This window comes from Bos mutus, chromosome 5, assembly GCF_027580195.1.
Source record: "Bos mutus isolate GX-2022 chromosome 5, NWIPB_WYAK_1.1, whole genome shotgun sequence".
NCBI lineage: Eukaryota > Metazoa > Chordata > Mammalia > Artiodactyla > Bovidae > Bos > Bos mutus.
Window position 1 is genome coordinate 4832677 of NC_091621.1, and position 17132 is coordinate 4849808.

Below are 17132 nucleotides of genomic sequence, written 5' to 3' on the forward strand. Positions count from 1 at the left end.
ACTGTGATTAACAAAACTCACAGTTTTGTTTTACTTGGGTTTCACCAGTTTTCCTTGGGCTTCACCAGTTTTCCAACTTGGGTTTCACCAGTTTTCCTACCAGTGACCTTTTTCCATTCCAGGATCCAATCCAGACACCACTTTGTAAGCATTTTTATATTTCTGTCTTGCTACTTTTTTCACTTAGGGTTTTAATTTAAACAGTTTCCTATGTTACTAAAAATTCTCTGTCATTATTGTGATTGTTGGATGTTTAGACGTTCTGCTGCTGCTGCTGCTAAGTCGCTTCAGTCGTGTGCGACTCTGTGTGACCCCATAGACGGCAGCCCACCAGGCTCCGCCGTCCTGGCTATTATAAATAATGATTGACATCTTTCTACAGTAACCTTTTTTCTATCATTTGAATAATTGACTTAAGAGAAATTCCAGAACTGGAATTAGCAGACCATAGGTTCTGAACCTTTCTATGCCCTGGTTTCTTTTCCTTGCATAGGTTACATCCACATAGGTTATGTACGAGTGTGCGAGTGTGGGAAGTAACTTCAGTTGTGTCTGATCCTTTGTGACCCTATGGACCCTATGGACTGCCAGCCTCCTCTGTCCATGGGATTCTCCAGGCAAGAATACTGGAGTGGGTTGCCATTCCCTCCTCCAGGGGATCTTCCCGACCCAGGGATTGAACCCGAGTCCCTTAAGTCTCTTGCACTGGCAGGTGGGTTCTTTACCACTAGCGCCACCTGGGAAGCCAGGTTTTGTACACACATGTACAGTTTATTGCCACACAACTAATGGGATGTACTCTTAATACCCCTAGTTTAGCTACCCTTGGCCTCTGCAGAAGGGAGTGAAGTACACAGATAACTCCAAGCCGTACTTCACCCAATTATTTATCACTTTAGTCCTGATTTTCATCCCATTCATACTTTTCCACAGAACTGTCACACCTGGAACAGTCCCTCACTTTGAGGACTGTAATGACTTGAATCCAGCATAGCCTCCAAACTAGAGTCATTTTCTTCATCGAAGTGATTGCAACACAGGGCCTTCTGGTTTGTTCAATATTCCGGTTAATTGAGAGTCACTCTGGGATGACCATCTTCTAATTATTTACAATTTAAAATCCTTAACCCATGAACATTATTTGACTTCCTAGCTGACTCAAAAGGCACTTATGATTCAGATTGTACAGTGTTTTGTATCTTATCATCATGCATTATCATAAAGCATCATAGATCCTATTTTCATTATTTAAGAGTGTGAAACTTGGATTGTGTATGAATGGGGTTTCCATCTTATGAAAACTAGGAATGCAGCCGTGTAAACCAAACTACTTCCAATGCTTAAACAAAATCAGCCACCTTGTGATCTGTATCTTTTGTTCAGGAGCCCTGCTTTGTGCATTTCTGATTTCAGAACACATCCCTGAAGGTTTGAATTACAAAGAGTGGTAGAAATACATGTTTTCAACCTCTTCGGTCAGTGTTTTTGGAGAAACTAAGAATTGTCAAATGGAAAGGAAACTAAGCAATAAAGTACCAGCTGTGAACATGCAGATTCTGAACTAAAGAAATCCTGAATGAAAGAGAATTCCTAGCCAGTTGGTTTGCTTAAAAGGGCAGCTTCAATTGCAAAGGTCTTTTATGCTGAATGATGTTAAAAACATCTCCCGGTCTGAGTAGCTGGTTCTTTCAGTTCCTCTTCTCTTTCCCTGCCCACCCACCCCCTTAAAAGATCGTTGGGTTTTAAAAAGAATTAAACTGGACAGTTGTTACTGCTGTATAGACCAGCGGCCTATTGGTTAAGGATTTCTTTTCACTGTTCAACTGGCTGTGTGCTTGTCACTGGGCTCAGCAGCCAGCCTTGCCAGTGTTTGCTTGAACGGAAAGGTCCTGCAGTATGGTAGTGGTCTGCTTTGGTCTCCTTGGCCTCTCCGCCTTTCACCCTTCACCCCACATTGAGTTCTGCCCAGAAGAGAGGGATTTCTAGAACCTTCCCTCCCAGCTGCTTAGGAAATAACCCTTGAAAGGGCTTCTGTTATCCTCAGGACAGTTGTGCATGGTTTTCTGGGTCTAAAAAGGTTGAACCCAGTGTTGGGGAGACAGGTAGACCAGAGAGACAAGCCCGATCTGTGAGCCCTGCATTCTGAGCCGCCAGCAGGGAGATCTGCCTCTTCCCTGGGAATCGCCATCACAGACAGACGATGTCTGCCCCTGCCTGGGACGATACTGCTTTCACACGGTGGAATGACATTCCCACAGAGAATCCCCCCGCTGTTTTACAGGCTCTGGGGGAGAATGGATTCCAGTCATTTTTCCCTTAACCACGCAGCAAGTGACTAATGCTCTTCTGTCGCTGGTGCTGGTTGCTGGCGGGATGCTTCATGACAGTGAGAGAGGCCCCCGAAGGATGGGGGCGAAGACCACCGGCGCTGGTGCACTTTAATCTGTCAAAGATTTTTCCCTTTGCTCACCCTCCTTCCCCTTCCTCCCCCTCCCCACATTTCTCCTTCATCCCAACTACTCCCATTCAATTCCCTGCATGTCTTCTCATTTCAGAATGGTGTGGTCCACCGGGACTTGAAGCTGGAAAATATACTGCTCGATGACAACTGTAATATTAAGGTAAAGCTCTTGCCACGCTGATGGATGTGCCAGACCTGGGGATTGTAGCTGGTGGGGGGCGGGGAGATGGTGGTTAAATGCTGCTTCAAGCTGCAGCCTACGAATAAGACAGCCACTTCCTTCCCTGGCTGGCCGGGTGGGGAGCATCACGAGGCTTGAGCCCTCAGTTTGGTTGAATTCATGCAATGAGCTTTTATCGATCTCCAACTCCATGCCAGACATTGTCCTAAGAACTGACTTAAAATACTGTCCCTGCCCTTGGGAAACTCATAGTCTGTAATGATCACCATCAAAATACTTAGAGTAGCCCAGTGCATTTGTACGTCACATCATATTTGCCCGATATCACTTAAATAGAATCTTCACAACAGCCGTGTGAGATAGAGACTGTTATTTATATCATTTAACAGATAGGGAAACTCAGGCACAGAGATGTTAAATAACTGTCCTGAAATGACACAGTGGTAAGCAGCGGAGCTGGGGGTTTGAACCCACGTCTCTCTGATCCACTGAGCCCAAGTTTGAACCATTGTGCTGGGTTTGCCCGCAGGCCCCCAATTTTATTATCTATCCTGGTCACTCCTCTGTCACTCCCATCCCCTGTCTCCTACTTCTCCTTCATCCGCACCCCCACCCCAGCTGTGGAACCGGGAAACTGAAATGCTGTTGGGAAAAGAACATACCAGCAAAGTGATGGGGTTGACTTTTATGGGGAATATTATTGCTGGCTGCTGCCGGAGCTGGAGAAAGCTCTCCTGGCCAACAGGGTTCCAGTGCCTCCCGCAGAGCACTCCAAATGGCCTTTTGATCATGGCTACAAAATAAGCAAATGCAGTTTCAAAATAAACGGGAGCTCACCGCATGGGTTTCATTATGAAATGGCCTTGGTACTCCCGGCACCAGGGGTCCCTCCCATTGGCTGCTGGTGACGTTAGTGTCTCAGCCCTGGTCCCCAAACCAGGCACGGGAATGACCTTGCATCATCCCCTCCTTTGGTTGTTGCTCTCAGTTGGGGGAGTGCGTCACAGGGAGACTATTTCCTTGCCAGGGAGAGTGGAGTTGCCTTGCTGTTTGGATTCTGTTCGTGGATCATGGTGGCAACCATTAGTCACCATCGTCCTGTGAGAGGCCCCTGGAAGACACGTCAGGGTGATCTCTTTTTTTTTTTTTTTTTTTTTTTTTTTGTGAGTGGTTGGCGGTGATCACGTATTTCTCTGTAGTCCATCGTGTAAGAAGGAAACAGTTGGTCAAATTAGTCTTTCTAGGAACAGGAAGTGAAATCTCAGGGTTTCTCCATTTCTGGCAAAGTGGTTGGATGATTCTTGAAGGAGCAGTGGCTGCAGGGTTAAAAAGAGTTCCATCTTGTGTGGTTTACTAGCTGCTTGACCTTGGGGGAGCCACTTAACCCTGTTTCCTCAGCCATAAAACAGGGAGGTGGTAATGCCCACAGGCTTGTCTTGAGGACTGAACAAGATACTCTGTTTAGCTTTATCTGAGCACTGTTCAGTGAGTCACAGTTAAGAAAAGCAGTGACTTTGGGGTTGGAGGGCCTGGTTTGGTAATGCAGCCTTGCCCCTTACTGACGGCAGTGTTTAGAGGAATTGTTCACTTATCTAAACCTCAGTTTCCTCATCTGTCCAGTAGAGATGCCAGCCCATTTCTTTGGGGATTGTTGGTTATCTGTTCATTACCATGTGTCAGGCCCTGTGCCTAGTCCTGGACAATCCACGACAGATGTGAGGAATTTAGACAGTCAAAGCTCTTAGCACTTGACTCTTCATATCCAAGGTACCTGCTGATAAGGCTGGCTGTCCAGGAGGAAGTTGAACAGGAAGTCAGCTGCACTGAAGGTGCCTGGGGCTTGGTGGTCAGACCACAGCGAGAGAACTGGGTTCTGCTCCAAGGGACACATTCTAAGGGCTTGTGTCTTCCACCCTGGCAACTTTCTTTGCAGGTTCTTCCTGCCACCTGCTCCCAGAGCTCTCAAAACAAGACGTAGTCTTTACAAGGCCTGGAATGCAAGCCTGTCATTCAGGGATTGGGTTCTGTGGTACAGCTTGACCTCCTGGTCCCACGATGTAGTAGCAGAAGTGATAAGGCACATAGCTTCCTATGGAGTCATAGAATTCCCCAATGGAGGAGAAGAATGGTTAGCATTCAGAAAGCAATTGTGCTGGGAACAATGGGCAGGAGGCCTGAGAGAATGGCTCATTTACATAAAGCAAAAGGGCAGTGATATAGGGCCTCTCAGCTCCCAGGACCAAGTCTTCCTTCCAGGGTCCCTGACCATTATGTAGGGAAAAAGCAGATACATTAAATATTATGAAAATTGAGGTTTTGATCCTTTTGCCTTAGGAGTCTTTAAGAATTTCTACTCCTGGCATTTACCAACCTAAAATGCCTAATTGAGAGTGAGAAGAGTGTGTGTGTGCTCTGTGTCCAATTCTTTGCGACCCCATGGACTGTAGCCCACCAAGCTCCTCTGTCCATAGAATTTCCCAGGCAAGAATACTGGAGTGGATTGCCATTTCCTCCTCTAGGGGATGTTCCTGATTCAGGGATTGAACCCACTTCTCTTGAGCCTCCTGCATTGGCAGGCAGATTCTTTACCAGTGCATCACCTGGGAAGCTATAACCTTCCCTTTCTCTGATGCTATCCCTTCCTTCTGCTTGTTCAAGGACTCCTAAAAGGATCTGAGAAACCTAGAGCTTGAAGGAGTCTTTAGGTCATTTTCTGACTGCTGTTTTAACCGTTATGGCCTACAAAGTCTGATTGCCTCAGTACATCACTGTGTCTTTGTTTCCCTGGAAAGTGGCACAGAGCTTGTCACACAGTAGGTACTCTGAACTGTTGGATTTTGCAGCGAAGGGATGACAGCCAGGATTAGAATTCGCATGTTTGACTTCCAGGAAGATTCTCTTTTCATCATCTCACACCCACTTCCAAGGTTTTTGAAAATGTGTTTCAGCTGCTGTTGATCTCTCTTCTGGCTGCATGTGCTCAGCTCTTCCTGACTCAGCATTTTGCTGGAAATATATTTAGAAAGGGCACTTGTAGCAAAGACAGACAGACACATGGCTGCAAGCTGGCCTCCGAGTTCAAGAGATCCCATGTCATCAGTGTCTGGACGGGGTAGGGGGCAGGGGGTGGAAGGGGTGGAGGTGGGCATTGACCTTGAAGGTCTGTTACCAACCAGCAGAGTATGAGCAGCAGGTGCCTCTCAAAAGGTGGGTCCATCTTCTGTGTTTCAAGGGTAAGGGGCTTTGCCCAGGAAGCCTATAAAAATGTTACTGGTGGAAACTTGTCACATGTCGTTGCAATTTTGGTGTGAGCCATGGCTCTTGTTTCGTTCCTCTTCCCTTCCCTTCCTGATGTTGACTTGCAAAGAGCACATCTGGCGTTGGGAATTATTTATCTGGCCACTGCACAAGGGTGCGGCTTCTAAAAATATTCACACAGTCAGTCGGCAGAAAGAATGAGAGCAATGTGCTTCTCTGGGTTGCATTCCGTCCTCTGTGGAGAAGCATGTCTACCAAAATAGACACCCAGCATAGCATTAATTTGCAATTAATAAAAACGGGCCAGATTCACATCCCACTCTCTGGGAGAATGGAATGCTGACAATTCCCATAGATGGCTCCTGTTAAAGTGCCTGACAATGAGAAGAGGGCCCGGCACCAGGGTCAACCGACCCCAAGAAAAGAGGGCTGGGAATTTGGTGAGCTCCCAGGGCTCAGAGTAGAAGGACGCAGGGGAAATGGCCCGTTGCCCCTGATGACAATGGAAACACCCACTGCTGCAGATAAGAGCGGCTCTGAATGGCCAGGGCTGAGTTGAAATGGAAGGCCCGAGGCTTAACAAGACCAGGATAGGCAGCTCAGGGTACGGACCTCTGGGCTTTGATTATGTGAATGTGAGGATGCTGCGTTCATGCATTCACACATCCATTCATTTGCTTGTTCATTTGTCCACTTATGTGTGTGTGTGGGTACATATATATCCATGAATGCCTGTATTCACTCCTCCATCCTTGCACTTATCCGTTCAGCAGAGTGAACATCTCCCATAAGCACTACTTATTCGACCACAAGTATTTACTAAGTTGCTACCGTGTACCTGATGTGGTGCTAGATGCTGGGCATTTAATAGTGAACCAGATGTCCAGGTTCTTCTCTTCTCGGAGCTCAGGCTCTAGCAGTTGTTAAACTAGCTGTAGTAATAATGAGGCCTGAGAAGGTTACGGAGGTGAATGAGGAAGGTAAGGTACCTGCCCTAATGGATTTAGAATTCCATTTGGGGTCACAAACAATAAATACATCATGTAGTTCCCTGGTGGTGATGAAAATCCATGCAGGGTGAGGCTGGAGGATGGGGGTGTTATTTTGGCCAGGGGCCAGTGGGGGTGGGGGCAGTCAGAGATGGCCCCTTGCATAGGACTCAACTCAAATTCACTAGGCTTTTTGGCCTTTGTACACACAATTCCCTCCACCTGGAATGCTCTTCCTATTGATCTTTACCTACCCATCCTTAGAGTCTCACCTTCAAGTCCTCTTCTTCCAGAAAGCTTTCTTTGGTCCTTATCTCTTAGCAGGCCCAGATGCTCTGCTGTGTGCATTATAGCCCCATTGTAACCTTCCTGTTAAAAGGAAGCAGTGGGTCTGAACTATGGGAGGATCAGAAAGTCATTGCTGAGGTTGTGGTGACTGAACTGGGTTTTGATGGATGAGTAGGAGTTCAATAGAAAGGAATGTGATGACAGCCTTCCAAGGGGTGAAACAAAAAGTGGAAGTCTCTCAGTTGTGTCTGACTCTTTGTGACTCTTTACAGTCCATGCAATTCTCCAGGATAGAATACTGGAGTGGGTAGCTGTTCTCTTCTCCAGGGGATCCTCCCAACCCAGAGACCGAATCCAGGTCTTCTGCATTGCAGGTGGATTCTTTACCAGCTGAGCCACCAGGGAAGCCCAATGTGATGATGACCTTCCAAGGGGAAGAAGCAGTAAACACAGGAATAGGGCAAGTCATGGAGGCTAGACTAGGAAGTCTAGTCTAAGCCCCTGCTAGAAGCCAGAACCCTGTGGCAGAGCTTCCACATGCCTTATTTCATTTGGTTCTGAGAATGCCTCCACTAAGGTGGGTCTGATTACCAACCATTTTACAGATGAGGCTCCCATAGCTGATAAGCAGTGGGGCTGGCTACCATCCTAAGGGCTGTTTGACAGTGAAGATCAGGCACCTGATAAATTCTCTAACTCTCCCACCCAAATTTGCCCTAAATCCAACAGTGCATCCTCACACTCACAAGCGTTCTTGCTTCAGTTGCCTGACGTTGTGTGTAGGCGGCCTGGAGACAGCAGGCCCAAGGGGAAACCCTCCAAGTGCCGATGGTGGCTGTGGCCAGGCGGCCCGAGTCACTGTGGTCAGAGCAGCTGTTTTGGGAAACCATGGTTGAACACGCCTCCCTTCCCCAGGTGGCTTGGGGTGCGTCATTTCCTGTCTCTCTTGGGAGGAGGTGTGATCTTAGATCTTAAGATAGAAGCCAACTCCACTTACTCCTGCTCACTGGTTCACTCCCTACCTTCACTTTGGGACAACTCGAGCGAGGCTGTTATGGGGAGAGCCACGGTGGTGAACTCCAGGTTCCAAGAGAGCTATGGAGTGTGTCTTCCTAAAGAGTGACACAGAGAGCCCATGTCCTCCTTACCCACCGAGAGCCATAACTCCCCTTTATGTGGAGCTTTACAGCCAGCGCAGCTCTTCACCCACATCTCAGACTAGCTGCATTCCTTCCCTTGGCCTCAGCTTCCTCATCTGCAAAATGGGGATAACACCTAGGGTTGGTGTGAGAATTTAATATACGTACCACTCACAGAATGGCGACTGTTGTGTAGCAATGCTGCTGTTATGATTTTCTCATTTAGTTTGATTTTGCTTTTCACAACAGCGTGTGGTTGGGCCTGTTGCAATTCCCTTTTCCAGAAAAGGAAACAGACTCAGCTGGAAGTAGTGATCACTAACATTGACTGAAGGCCTGCTATGTATAAGGCATGGTTTAAGGCACTTCAGTCAGTTCAGTTCAGTTCAGTCGCTCAGTTGTGTCTGACTCTTTGCGACCCCATGAATTGCAGCATGCCAGGCCTTCCTGTCCATCACCAACTCCTGGAGTTCACTCAAACTCACGTCCATTGAGTCGGTGATGCCATCCAGCCATCTCATCCTCTGTCGTCTCCTTCTCCTCCTGCCCCCAATCCCTCCCAGCATCAGAGTCTTTTCCAATGAGTCAACTCTTCGTATGAGGTGGCCAAAGTACTGGAGTTTCAGCTTTAGCATCATTCCTTCCAAAGAACGCCCAGGGCTGATCTCCTTTAGAATGGACTGGTTGGTTCTCCTTGCAGTCCAAGGGACTCTCAAGAGTCTTCTTCAATACCACAGTTCAAAAGCATCAATTCTTTGGTGCTCAGCTTTCTTCACAGTCCAACTCTCACATCCATACATGACCACTGGAAAAACCATAGCCTCGACTAGACGGACCTTTGTTTGCAAAGTAATGTCTCTGCTTTTGAATATGCTATCTAGGTTGGTCATAACTTTCCTTCCAAGGAGTAAGCGTCTTTTAATTTCATGGCTGCAGTCACCATCAGTAGTGATTTTGGAGCCCCCCAAAATAAAGTCTGACACTGTTTCCACTGTTTCCCCATCTATTTGCCATGAAGTGATGGGACCAGATGCCATGATCTTCGTTTTCTGAATGTTGAGCTTTAAGCCAACTCTTTTACTCTCCTCTTTCACTCTCATCAAGAGGCTTTTTAGTTCCTCTTCACTTTCTGCCATAAGGGTGGTGTCATCTGCATGTCTGAGGTTATTAATATTTCTCCCGGCAATCTTGATTCCAGCTTGTGTTCCTTCCAGCCCAGCGTTTCTCATGATGTACTCTGCATATAAGTTAAATAAGCAGGGTGACAATATACAGCCTTGATGTACTCCTTTTCCTATTTGGAACCAGTCTGTTGTTCCATGTCCAGTTCTAACTGTTGCTTCCTGACCTGCATATAAGTTTCTCAAGAGGCAGGTCAGGTGGTCTGGTATTCCTATCTCTTTCAGAATTTTCCACAGTTTATTGTGATCCACACAGTCAAAGGCTAACATCTACCAATTCATTTGATTTCATGTTAGCCCTGTGAGGTAGGTTACATCATAACCATCATCCTCTAAGTTACAGTTGAAGGACCCCAGGGTCAGAGTGGCTGACATGCAGCAAATCCCCTGGGGATCTTGTGACAGTGCAGACCCTGACACTGTAGGCTCTAGGCGGGGCCTGGGAGCCTCAGTTTCCAATGGGTTCCCAGCTGGTAGGTGGTGAGGCCAGGATTTGAGCTCAAACATTCAAACCCAGCATCCCTTGCTTTTCTCATCATATGATGCAGCCTCTGTAAGGCTGGACATGCTTATTTTGGAAATGGATGTTAATCATTTCTCTTGGCTCTTTGGTGGACTCTGAGCAAACAGTTGTTAAGTAAACCAAACCCTTGGCATTATCCTAATGGCTGTAGTTTATAGAGTCGGCCAGTACTAGGGCTATTGCAGGGCTTTACATACATGTCTTTAATCCTCACAGCAGCTTTAGAGGTGGGTTCTACTATTATTCCTGTTTTGCTGATGAGGAAATTGGTGGCAGTTCCCACATCACCTGGCAGTGCCGAGTCTAAGGCTAGCTCCAGGTTCTTCTAGCTGCACAATCTCTGATCTGTCCGATGCACGTCCTCTTAGTCACCGCAGTTACTGTCTGACCACAGCTTATGTTATCAACATCGACTTTCTTTCCCAGAGGTTAACCATCAGCAAGCCAGTACTTCCTTTTTTCATTGGGTGAACTCCCAGGGATTACTCACAATAATTTTTAAAACAGTGGTGGTAAAATATACGTAACATAAAGTTTAGCATTTTTAGGTTTTCAGTTCAGTAACATTAAGTACATTCACGTTGTTTTGCAACCACCGCATCCATCTACCTCCAGAACTTTTACATCTTCCCAAACTGAAACTCATTCCCATTCAACAGAAACTCCCCATTCCCGAACCCCTGCCCCTGCATCCCCCGTCCCCCATCCCGGTCCTGGCATCCCCGCTTCTTGATGAACCTGACTCCTCTAAGTACCTCACATAAGTGGAATCATGTAACATTTATCCATTTGTGTCTGGTTTGTTTCACTTAGGCGAATAGTATTTTCAAGGGTCATCCATATTGTAGCGAGGCTAATTCTTTTGAAATATGAATAATCATTTTCCAGTTTGTGTCTCTGATTTTCATCCAGCAGGGCACGCCTCTAGAAAGCAACAAAACTCCAGAAATTAAGGACATGAGCATTGACGTCTTTTTCAGAGTTCAGGCTGAATTGAACAGCCCAGTGTGAGGACAGAGGTGGTTCCGAACAAGGTAGAGCAGCAGTCCATTAGCAGTACAAATGCCAAGTGGTTACCTTCCTCCAAAGCTTACTAGTGTGTCAGCAAAGTACAACTTTGAAAGCAAAACCAGATGCCTCCTTGGTGGAGAGTCAGTCTCAATACACAACTGATGTTCTGCTACAGAGAGTCTTAGAGAACCCAGTGTTCACATGGGTCTTCTGTCTCTGACCTTCAGCAGAGATTCTTTTTCTTTTTTAAACTGATTTTTACCCGAGTATAGTTGGTTTAGAAGGTTGTGTTAGTTTCTAGTGTCCAGCAAAATGAATCAGCCATACATGTACATATACCCCTCCCTTTTGGACTTCCCGTTCAGGTCACCATAGAGCACTGAGTGGAGTTGTGTGCTGCACAGTGGTTCTCACTGTTGTATACATAGTATCTTCTTACGTCCTCTAACCTTCATATGCTTCACTTCCAGAGCAGGGGCAGGACTAGCTCCATTATGACTTTTTCAGGTTGGAACTATTTCTGGGATTCTTTTTTGTTTTATTATGTATAAAATCAGAGAAGGCGATGGCACCCCACTCCAGTACTCTTGCCTGGAAAATCCTATGGACAGAGGAGCCTGGTGGGCTGCAGTCCATGGGGTCACGAAGAGTCGGACGCGACTGAGCGACTTCCCTTTCACTTTTCACTTTCATGCATTGGAGAAGGAAATGGCAACCCACTCCAGTGTTCTTGCCTGGAGAATCCCAGGGACAGGGGAGCCTGGTGGGCTGCCGTCTCTGGGGTCGCACAGAGTCGGACACGACTGAAGTGACTTAGCAGCATGTATAAAATAATCATTTCCCCAAATCCCCAAATATCTTTTATTTCATTCTCTTTGCCTTTTTCTAGTATCTTCTGTGTTATTTCACTTTCATATTTTTATTGAGTTCAATTCACTTAAAAAATCCTATGTATTTGAAAAAGAAACCTTACATAATTACTTCCAAGGGAAAACCAGTATTGCTTTGAGTATAATGAAGCTAATCAAGTTACCCATGTGGATTTAAAGGGGACACATGTATTTGAGCTCCAACTTTGTAAAAATGCTTAAAATGGTAATTGGCACATACATTATGTCATTTAATTTTCACCATGACATTGTGGGGTTGGATACTATTCCTACCTCCATTTTACAGGTGAGAAATGGAGACTTTGAGAAGTTTTAGAACCAGTGGACATTCCCTGTCTTACCGTTGTTATACGCTCCATGCGGTGTGGAATTTTAGAGCTGCAGCCCAAGTTCAAGTGGCTCAAAGATGGAAAAGTGTATGTGTTGATTAATATTGCTTTTCTGTTGAAGTGCCAGGAACATGGACTAATCTAGATTTCTATTAATTTTATGTCAGCAGCAATGACAGTTTTACTGGGAGAGGCTGATAGACATCAGTCTGTAAGGATGGGAGTGGGACATAACATAAACACGCTTCTCAGAAGGGCTACAAAGAAAGCGAGGATGCCTAGACTTGGAGCACTCGGGTGTGCATGTGGGGATTTGCACGTAGTGGTGGCGGGTGTCTTGTGTGTGTGTGTGTGTGTGTGTATTTGGAAGCTCATGCAGTGCCCCAGATGCCACCAGCATTCACAGTGCTGTGTCGGCTCCTGCCTTAGCCAACTTCTTGGAATGTTCCAGGGCTGCAGCTGGTCCCTTCGTGTCCTGATTGACAGGGCATGCTTCCTAAAGCTTCTAACCAACTTCCTGCAAGCCAGGCAGGGAGGGACCTTGATAAGAAAGTGAAATTCAGGGCAATTAAGTGCAATCTGAGTCCCGAGAATGCATTTTCTGAGTGCGGTTATGTGCCAACTGCTTTCTGTGCCATTCCATTCATTTGGGGTGACTTTACAAAACTGGCTTCTTGGCCCTGCATTCAGAGCCTCAGCTGGATGGATGAAATCACTCACCCTATTTATAAGGCTCGAGTGGAAATGGGTGTAGGGTAGGGCAGAAGTCTTCAGAGGCTCAGCATGGAAGGCTGTCTTAGACTGGCTGAAATTTGCAGATTGCCCACGGGTAGCACAAGGCAGCGGCTTGAACCTTTAGAGACACCTGGTTTACATTGTCGCTTGCTAGTTAGCTCTCCTGAGATGAAAGACCTAATTTCCCTAAACCTCAGTTTCCTCATCTGTTCAGTGGGTTTTTTAAAAACTGTGATAAAACATCCATAATGTCAAATTTGCCATTTTCGATATTTTTAGATGTACCGTTCAGTGGCATGAAATACATTCACATTGTTGTGTAAATGGGATTTTAGATAGGATTAGATTGGAGAGTGTAAGGAGCTAAGGTGCTTAGGACAGAGCCTAATAACTGGAGGTTATTCAATAAGTGGTAACTAAGTTTATTATTATTATTTTATATTATCTACTAATTATCTTGTGCTTTTCAAAATATAAGGCCTATTCTGGTGACAGGTGTTTCTTGGGTGAGGACAGGGGCTAAGCAGTGGATGATACAAAGATGAGGGGTGGATGTGGAACCTGCCACCTGACTCAGGGGACTCAACCTAGTATGCAAGGTGAATTTACATATATATGTATGTGTATATTTGTATATACATATGTCCTGACGTATACATACACACATAAGTAGTATATAGTATATAGATACTATATATATGTAGTATCTATATACTTATATATACTACATACTTATGTATATGTCAGGATATATGTATATACAAATTTATACGTACATATGTAGTATATATGAATATATGTGATAATTCATAATGTATAATATACATATGCATGTGACAATATGTGTATACATGTAACATATATGCCTTATATGAATATATGAATAGGTGCACACACAAACACATGGAAGAGCACTGCCATGAAGGATAATAAAACACTTCAAGAAACCAAAGGAGAAGAGAGTGATTCCAAGGGGTGTGTGATACAAGAGAAGCAAGGTTAAGAAAAACATTTGGCTGGACCCTAAAGACTTGAAAGTTACAAAGTACCTTGGCCTTCACAATCTCACCTTGATTAATTTTTTCTTATCATTCTCACAATAGTCCTGCAATCTAGAACACGGTAGGGATCATGGGTTTCCATTTTCTTGTAGGTAAACTGAGGCTCAGAGTGGCTAAGTGACCCTGCTCCATGGCACACAGATGGCTGGTGGTGGAGTGTGGGCTGCAATGTGGTGACACAGAGCCCGGTGCTCTGGGTCCATTTCATCTAGGGTTCCAAGGTGTGCACAACACAGTTCTGATCAGTGTGTAGGCGATGTCTGGTGCACAGGTAGGTGCATATACCACATGGATGGATGCCATGAGATTTTCGGTAGGCCGCAGACAGTTCTCAGAGTAGCAACTATAAACATTAGTGTTCATCAGAAACACCAAACATGTGATTCTGTGGGTACTTCTCAGGGTACATCTTTACTGATGTGAGAAGAGAGTCCTTGCACAGAGTGATTTTTAAGTAATAGACCACGCAGTGGGTGCCAAGCACTGCAGTCGGGAGTCACAGGCCCAGTTGTGCAAACTGGTCCTTCTGTGAAAGCTCAGGGCTGGAGAGCAAAGGATGACTCAACCCAGCTGGCAGAGCCAGCCAGGGGCGCCTCAGATGCTCTAGTCTGGGAGGTGTGAGCGGAGCTCGTGCAGACACTGACTGCAGTGCTAACAGGCTCCCTGGGTCTCACTTCTCTTTGTAGATTGCGGACTTTGGGCTTTCCAACCTGTACCAGAAGGACAAGTTCTTGCAAACGTTCTGTGGGAGCCCACTCTACGCCTCTCCTGAAATTGTCAATGGGAGGCCTTACCGAGGGCCAGAGGTAAGCAGCTTGCCTGGTGTGTAAGGTGGGGGGCTTAAGGGAAGGAAAGAACTTAACCTAGGAATACTTAAAAAAAAACCCATAAAAGCAAGCAAGCAAAACCTTATATGATTATAAAAGCCATAACATATATGTGTATATATATATATCTGGAAGAAAAATCCAGAAAAGCCTGAAAGAGAAAATAAAGTTGCCTCCAAATTTCCCCATGAGAGATAAGCACTTAATATTTATGTGATTTTTTAAAAGGGTTTTTTCCCCCCCAGTGTAGATCTCATATTTCAAATAATTGAGACCACTATATATGTGTATATCTCACCTTTTATTAACTTAAAATTGTCACATTTTCTCAATTTGTTATTAAAAACATGGTTTTAGTGATGACACACTTATTTTATGCATATACCATAATTTATTTAATCACTTACCTAGATTTAGATTGTTTTTAGTTTTTCCCTGTTATAACAAAACAGACAAAACAGAAAGCAAACTGTCTCAGTCTGCAGTGAATCTTTTTGCATGCATTTTGGACAGCATGTATTTTTGATCCAGGAAATACATTAATGGAAATACATTTCCATTAATACATTAATTGCATCTTCTGACTCATGAGAAATGCATCTCTCTATATGCCTAAACCTATCAGGGCCAATGAAAGACGTATATGTGAGAAAGTCCTTTTGAAAATGGGTGAGTTGTGACTGATTACTCATTTTTAGAAAGATAGTTCTATTTGCAGACAGAGTCATCTACTTAGGATCCTTTAAATAGCAGCCGTTCAGTGGATTGAAATGTTTTCTTCCAAATATTTATCTGTTTGAGAGTGTTTAGGGGCAGGGCAAGAGGGTAGAGAGATGGATGCCAAGAGCCTCCATCAACTGCAGTAAAGTCTTTCTAAAATAAGAATGTAAGGGAGGAGCCTAGGATCCAATTTACAAAACTGCAGAAACTCGACACTAAATTTATCATAGATAACGGATGCTCCTGTGATCGCTGATGGTCTGTTTCCGAGGTTACAAGCTGGCAGCCTGTGATCTGGCCAGCAAGCATACTTTATTTGGCCACGTTAGTCTTTCTAAAAAAGTGGACAAACATTTAATCAGTGGGCGATTTCACATAAAAGTCTGTTTTCTGACTTCTCTTGAAAAACCAAAGGCTCTAATAGTGCTGGGCCTGCTTGACTCAGTGGCACCCACTAGCCGGAGGAGGCTGCCTGCTTAAGATGGGTGACTGCCCGCCACAGTTTGCCTTCAAACCAACACTCCACGTTGTACCCCACCCTGTGTCTTGCCTTGTTCATGTTTGTTGCCTGCTTGGCTCTTGTAGCCATTTGGGTTTGCAGCCTCTGAGCCATTTGAAGACGGTGCAGGATTCCTGAATTAGGAGTCCAGAGATCCGTGTTCCTGTCTGACCTCCATCACTGGGATGGGGCGTCTCCGGAGAAACCATTTAACTCCCTTGGGCCTCTCTGTCAAATGGGGCTGAAAATAACGCAGGGCCCTACCTGTTTCCCCAAATTATAGTGAGGATCAAAGAAGATCATCTATTGAAGAAAGTTCTATCAATTAGGACTGTTTGAAACGGAAAGGTCAGGCTCTGAAGCAGGCCCCAGGTGCACTACATATCAGGTGTCAGGCCATGGTGGGAACCTGGCTGCCAGGTGCTAAATTCCCTTCCTGGGGTCGTTGCAGGTGGCTGCTCATGGTCTGTGATGCTGATGTTTGGGAAGGGAATCTACTTGTCCTGTCTCTCTCTGCTTCAGGTGGACAGCTGGGCCTTGGGCGTACTGCTTTACACTCTTGTTTACGGAACGATGCCCTTCGATGGTTTCGATCACAAGAACCTCATCCGGCAGATCAGCAGTGGTGAATATCGGGAGCCCACGCAGCCCTCAGGTATGCACCCATGGACAGCCAGCGGCTGGGCTGGGCGAGGCCAGCTCACATGTCCCGCTTTTGTGTCGATGTCTGTAAGGAAGACAGCTGCTATTCCTCTTCTCCCCAGATCTTTGCTGAGCTGACTTGTTAGTCCGCTTTCCCCAAACCTTTCCAATGTGGTACCTGCAGATCAGTTGTTCTACAGAGCAGGCTAAGAGTCCTGTTTGCTTGCTGTGCAAACTTGGGCAAGGCTCTTACCCTGTTTAGATTCTGTTTTCCGCTATTGGTGCACATTTTGGAAAAAGTATTACATGAAATCCCTTCGAGTCTGTGTAGACATAAAATCCCTTGGTAGACTCTAAGTGCACGAGGGTGGCAACTACTCTTTTTCACACCTTGCCCC

At 45.5% G+C, this 17132-nt stretch overlaps 1 protein-coding gene across 1 annotated transcript in view; it reads left to right on the plus strand.

Annotated features, from left to right (window-relative positions):
* The window catches only part of NUAK1 (NUAK family kinase 1), a 79963-nt gene that overhangs the window by 55736 nt on the left and 7095 nt on the right, over window positions 1-17132 (plus strand). The window contains 3 exon segments of the mRNA XM_005893682.3: window positions 2556-2621; window positions 14733-14852; window positions 16615-16747. Coding sequence (XP_005893744.2) covers window positions 2556-2621; window positions 14733-14852; window positions 16615-16747 — 319 coding nt within the window.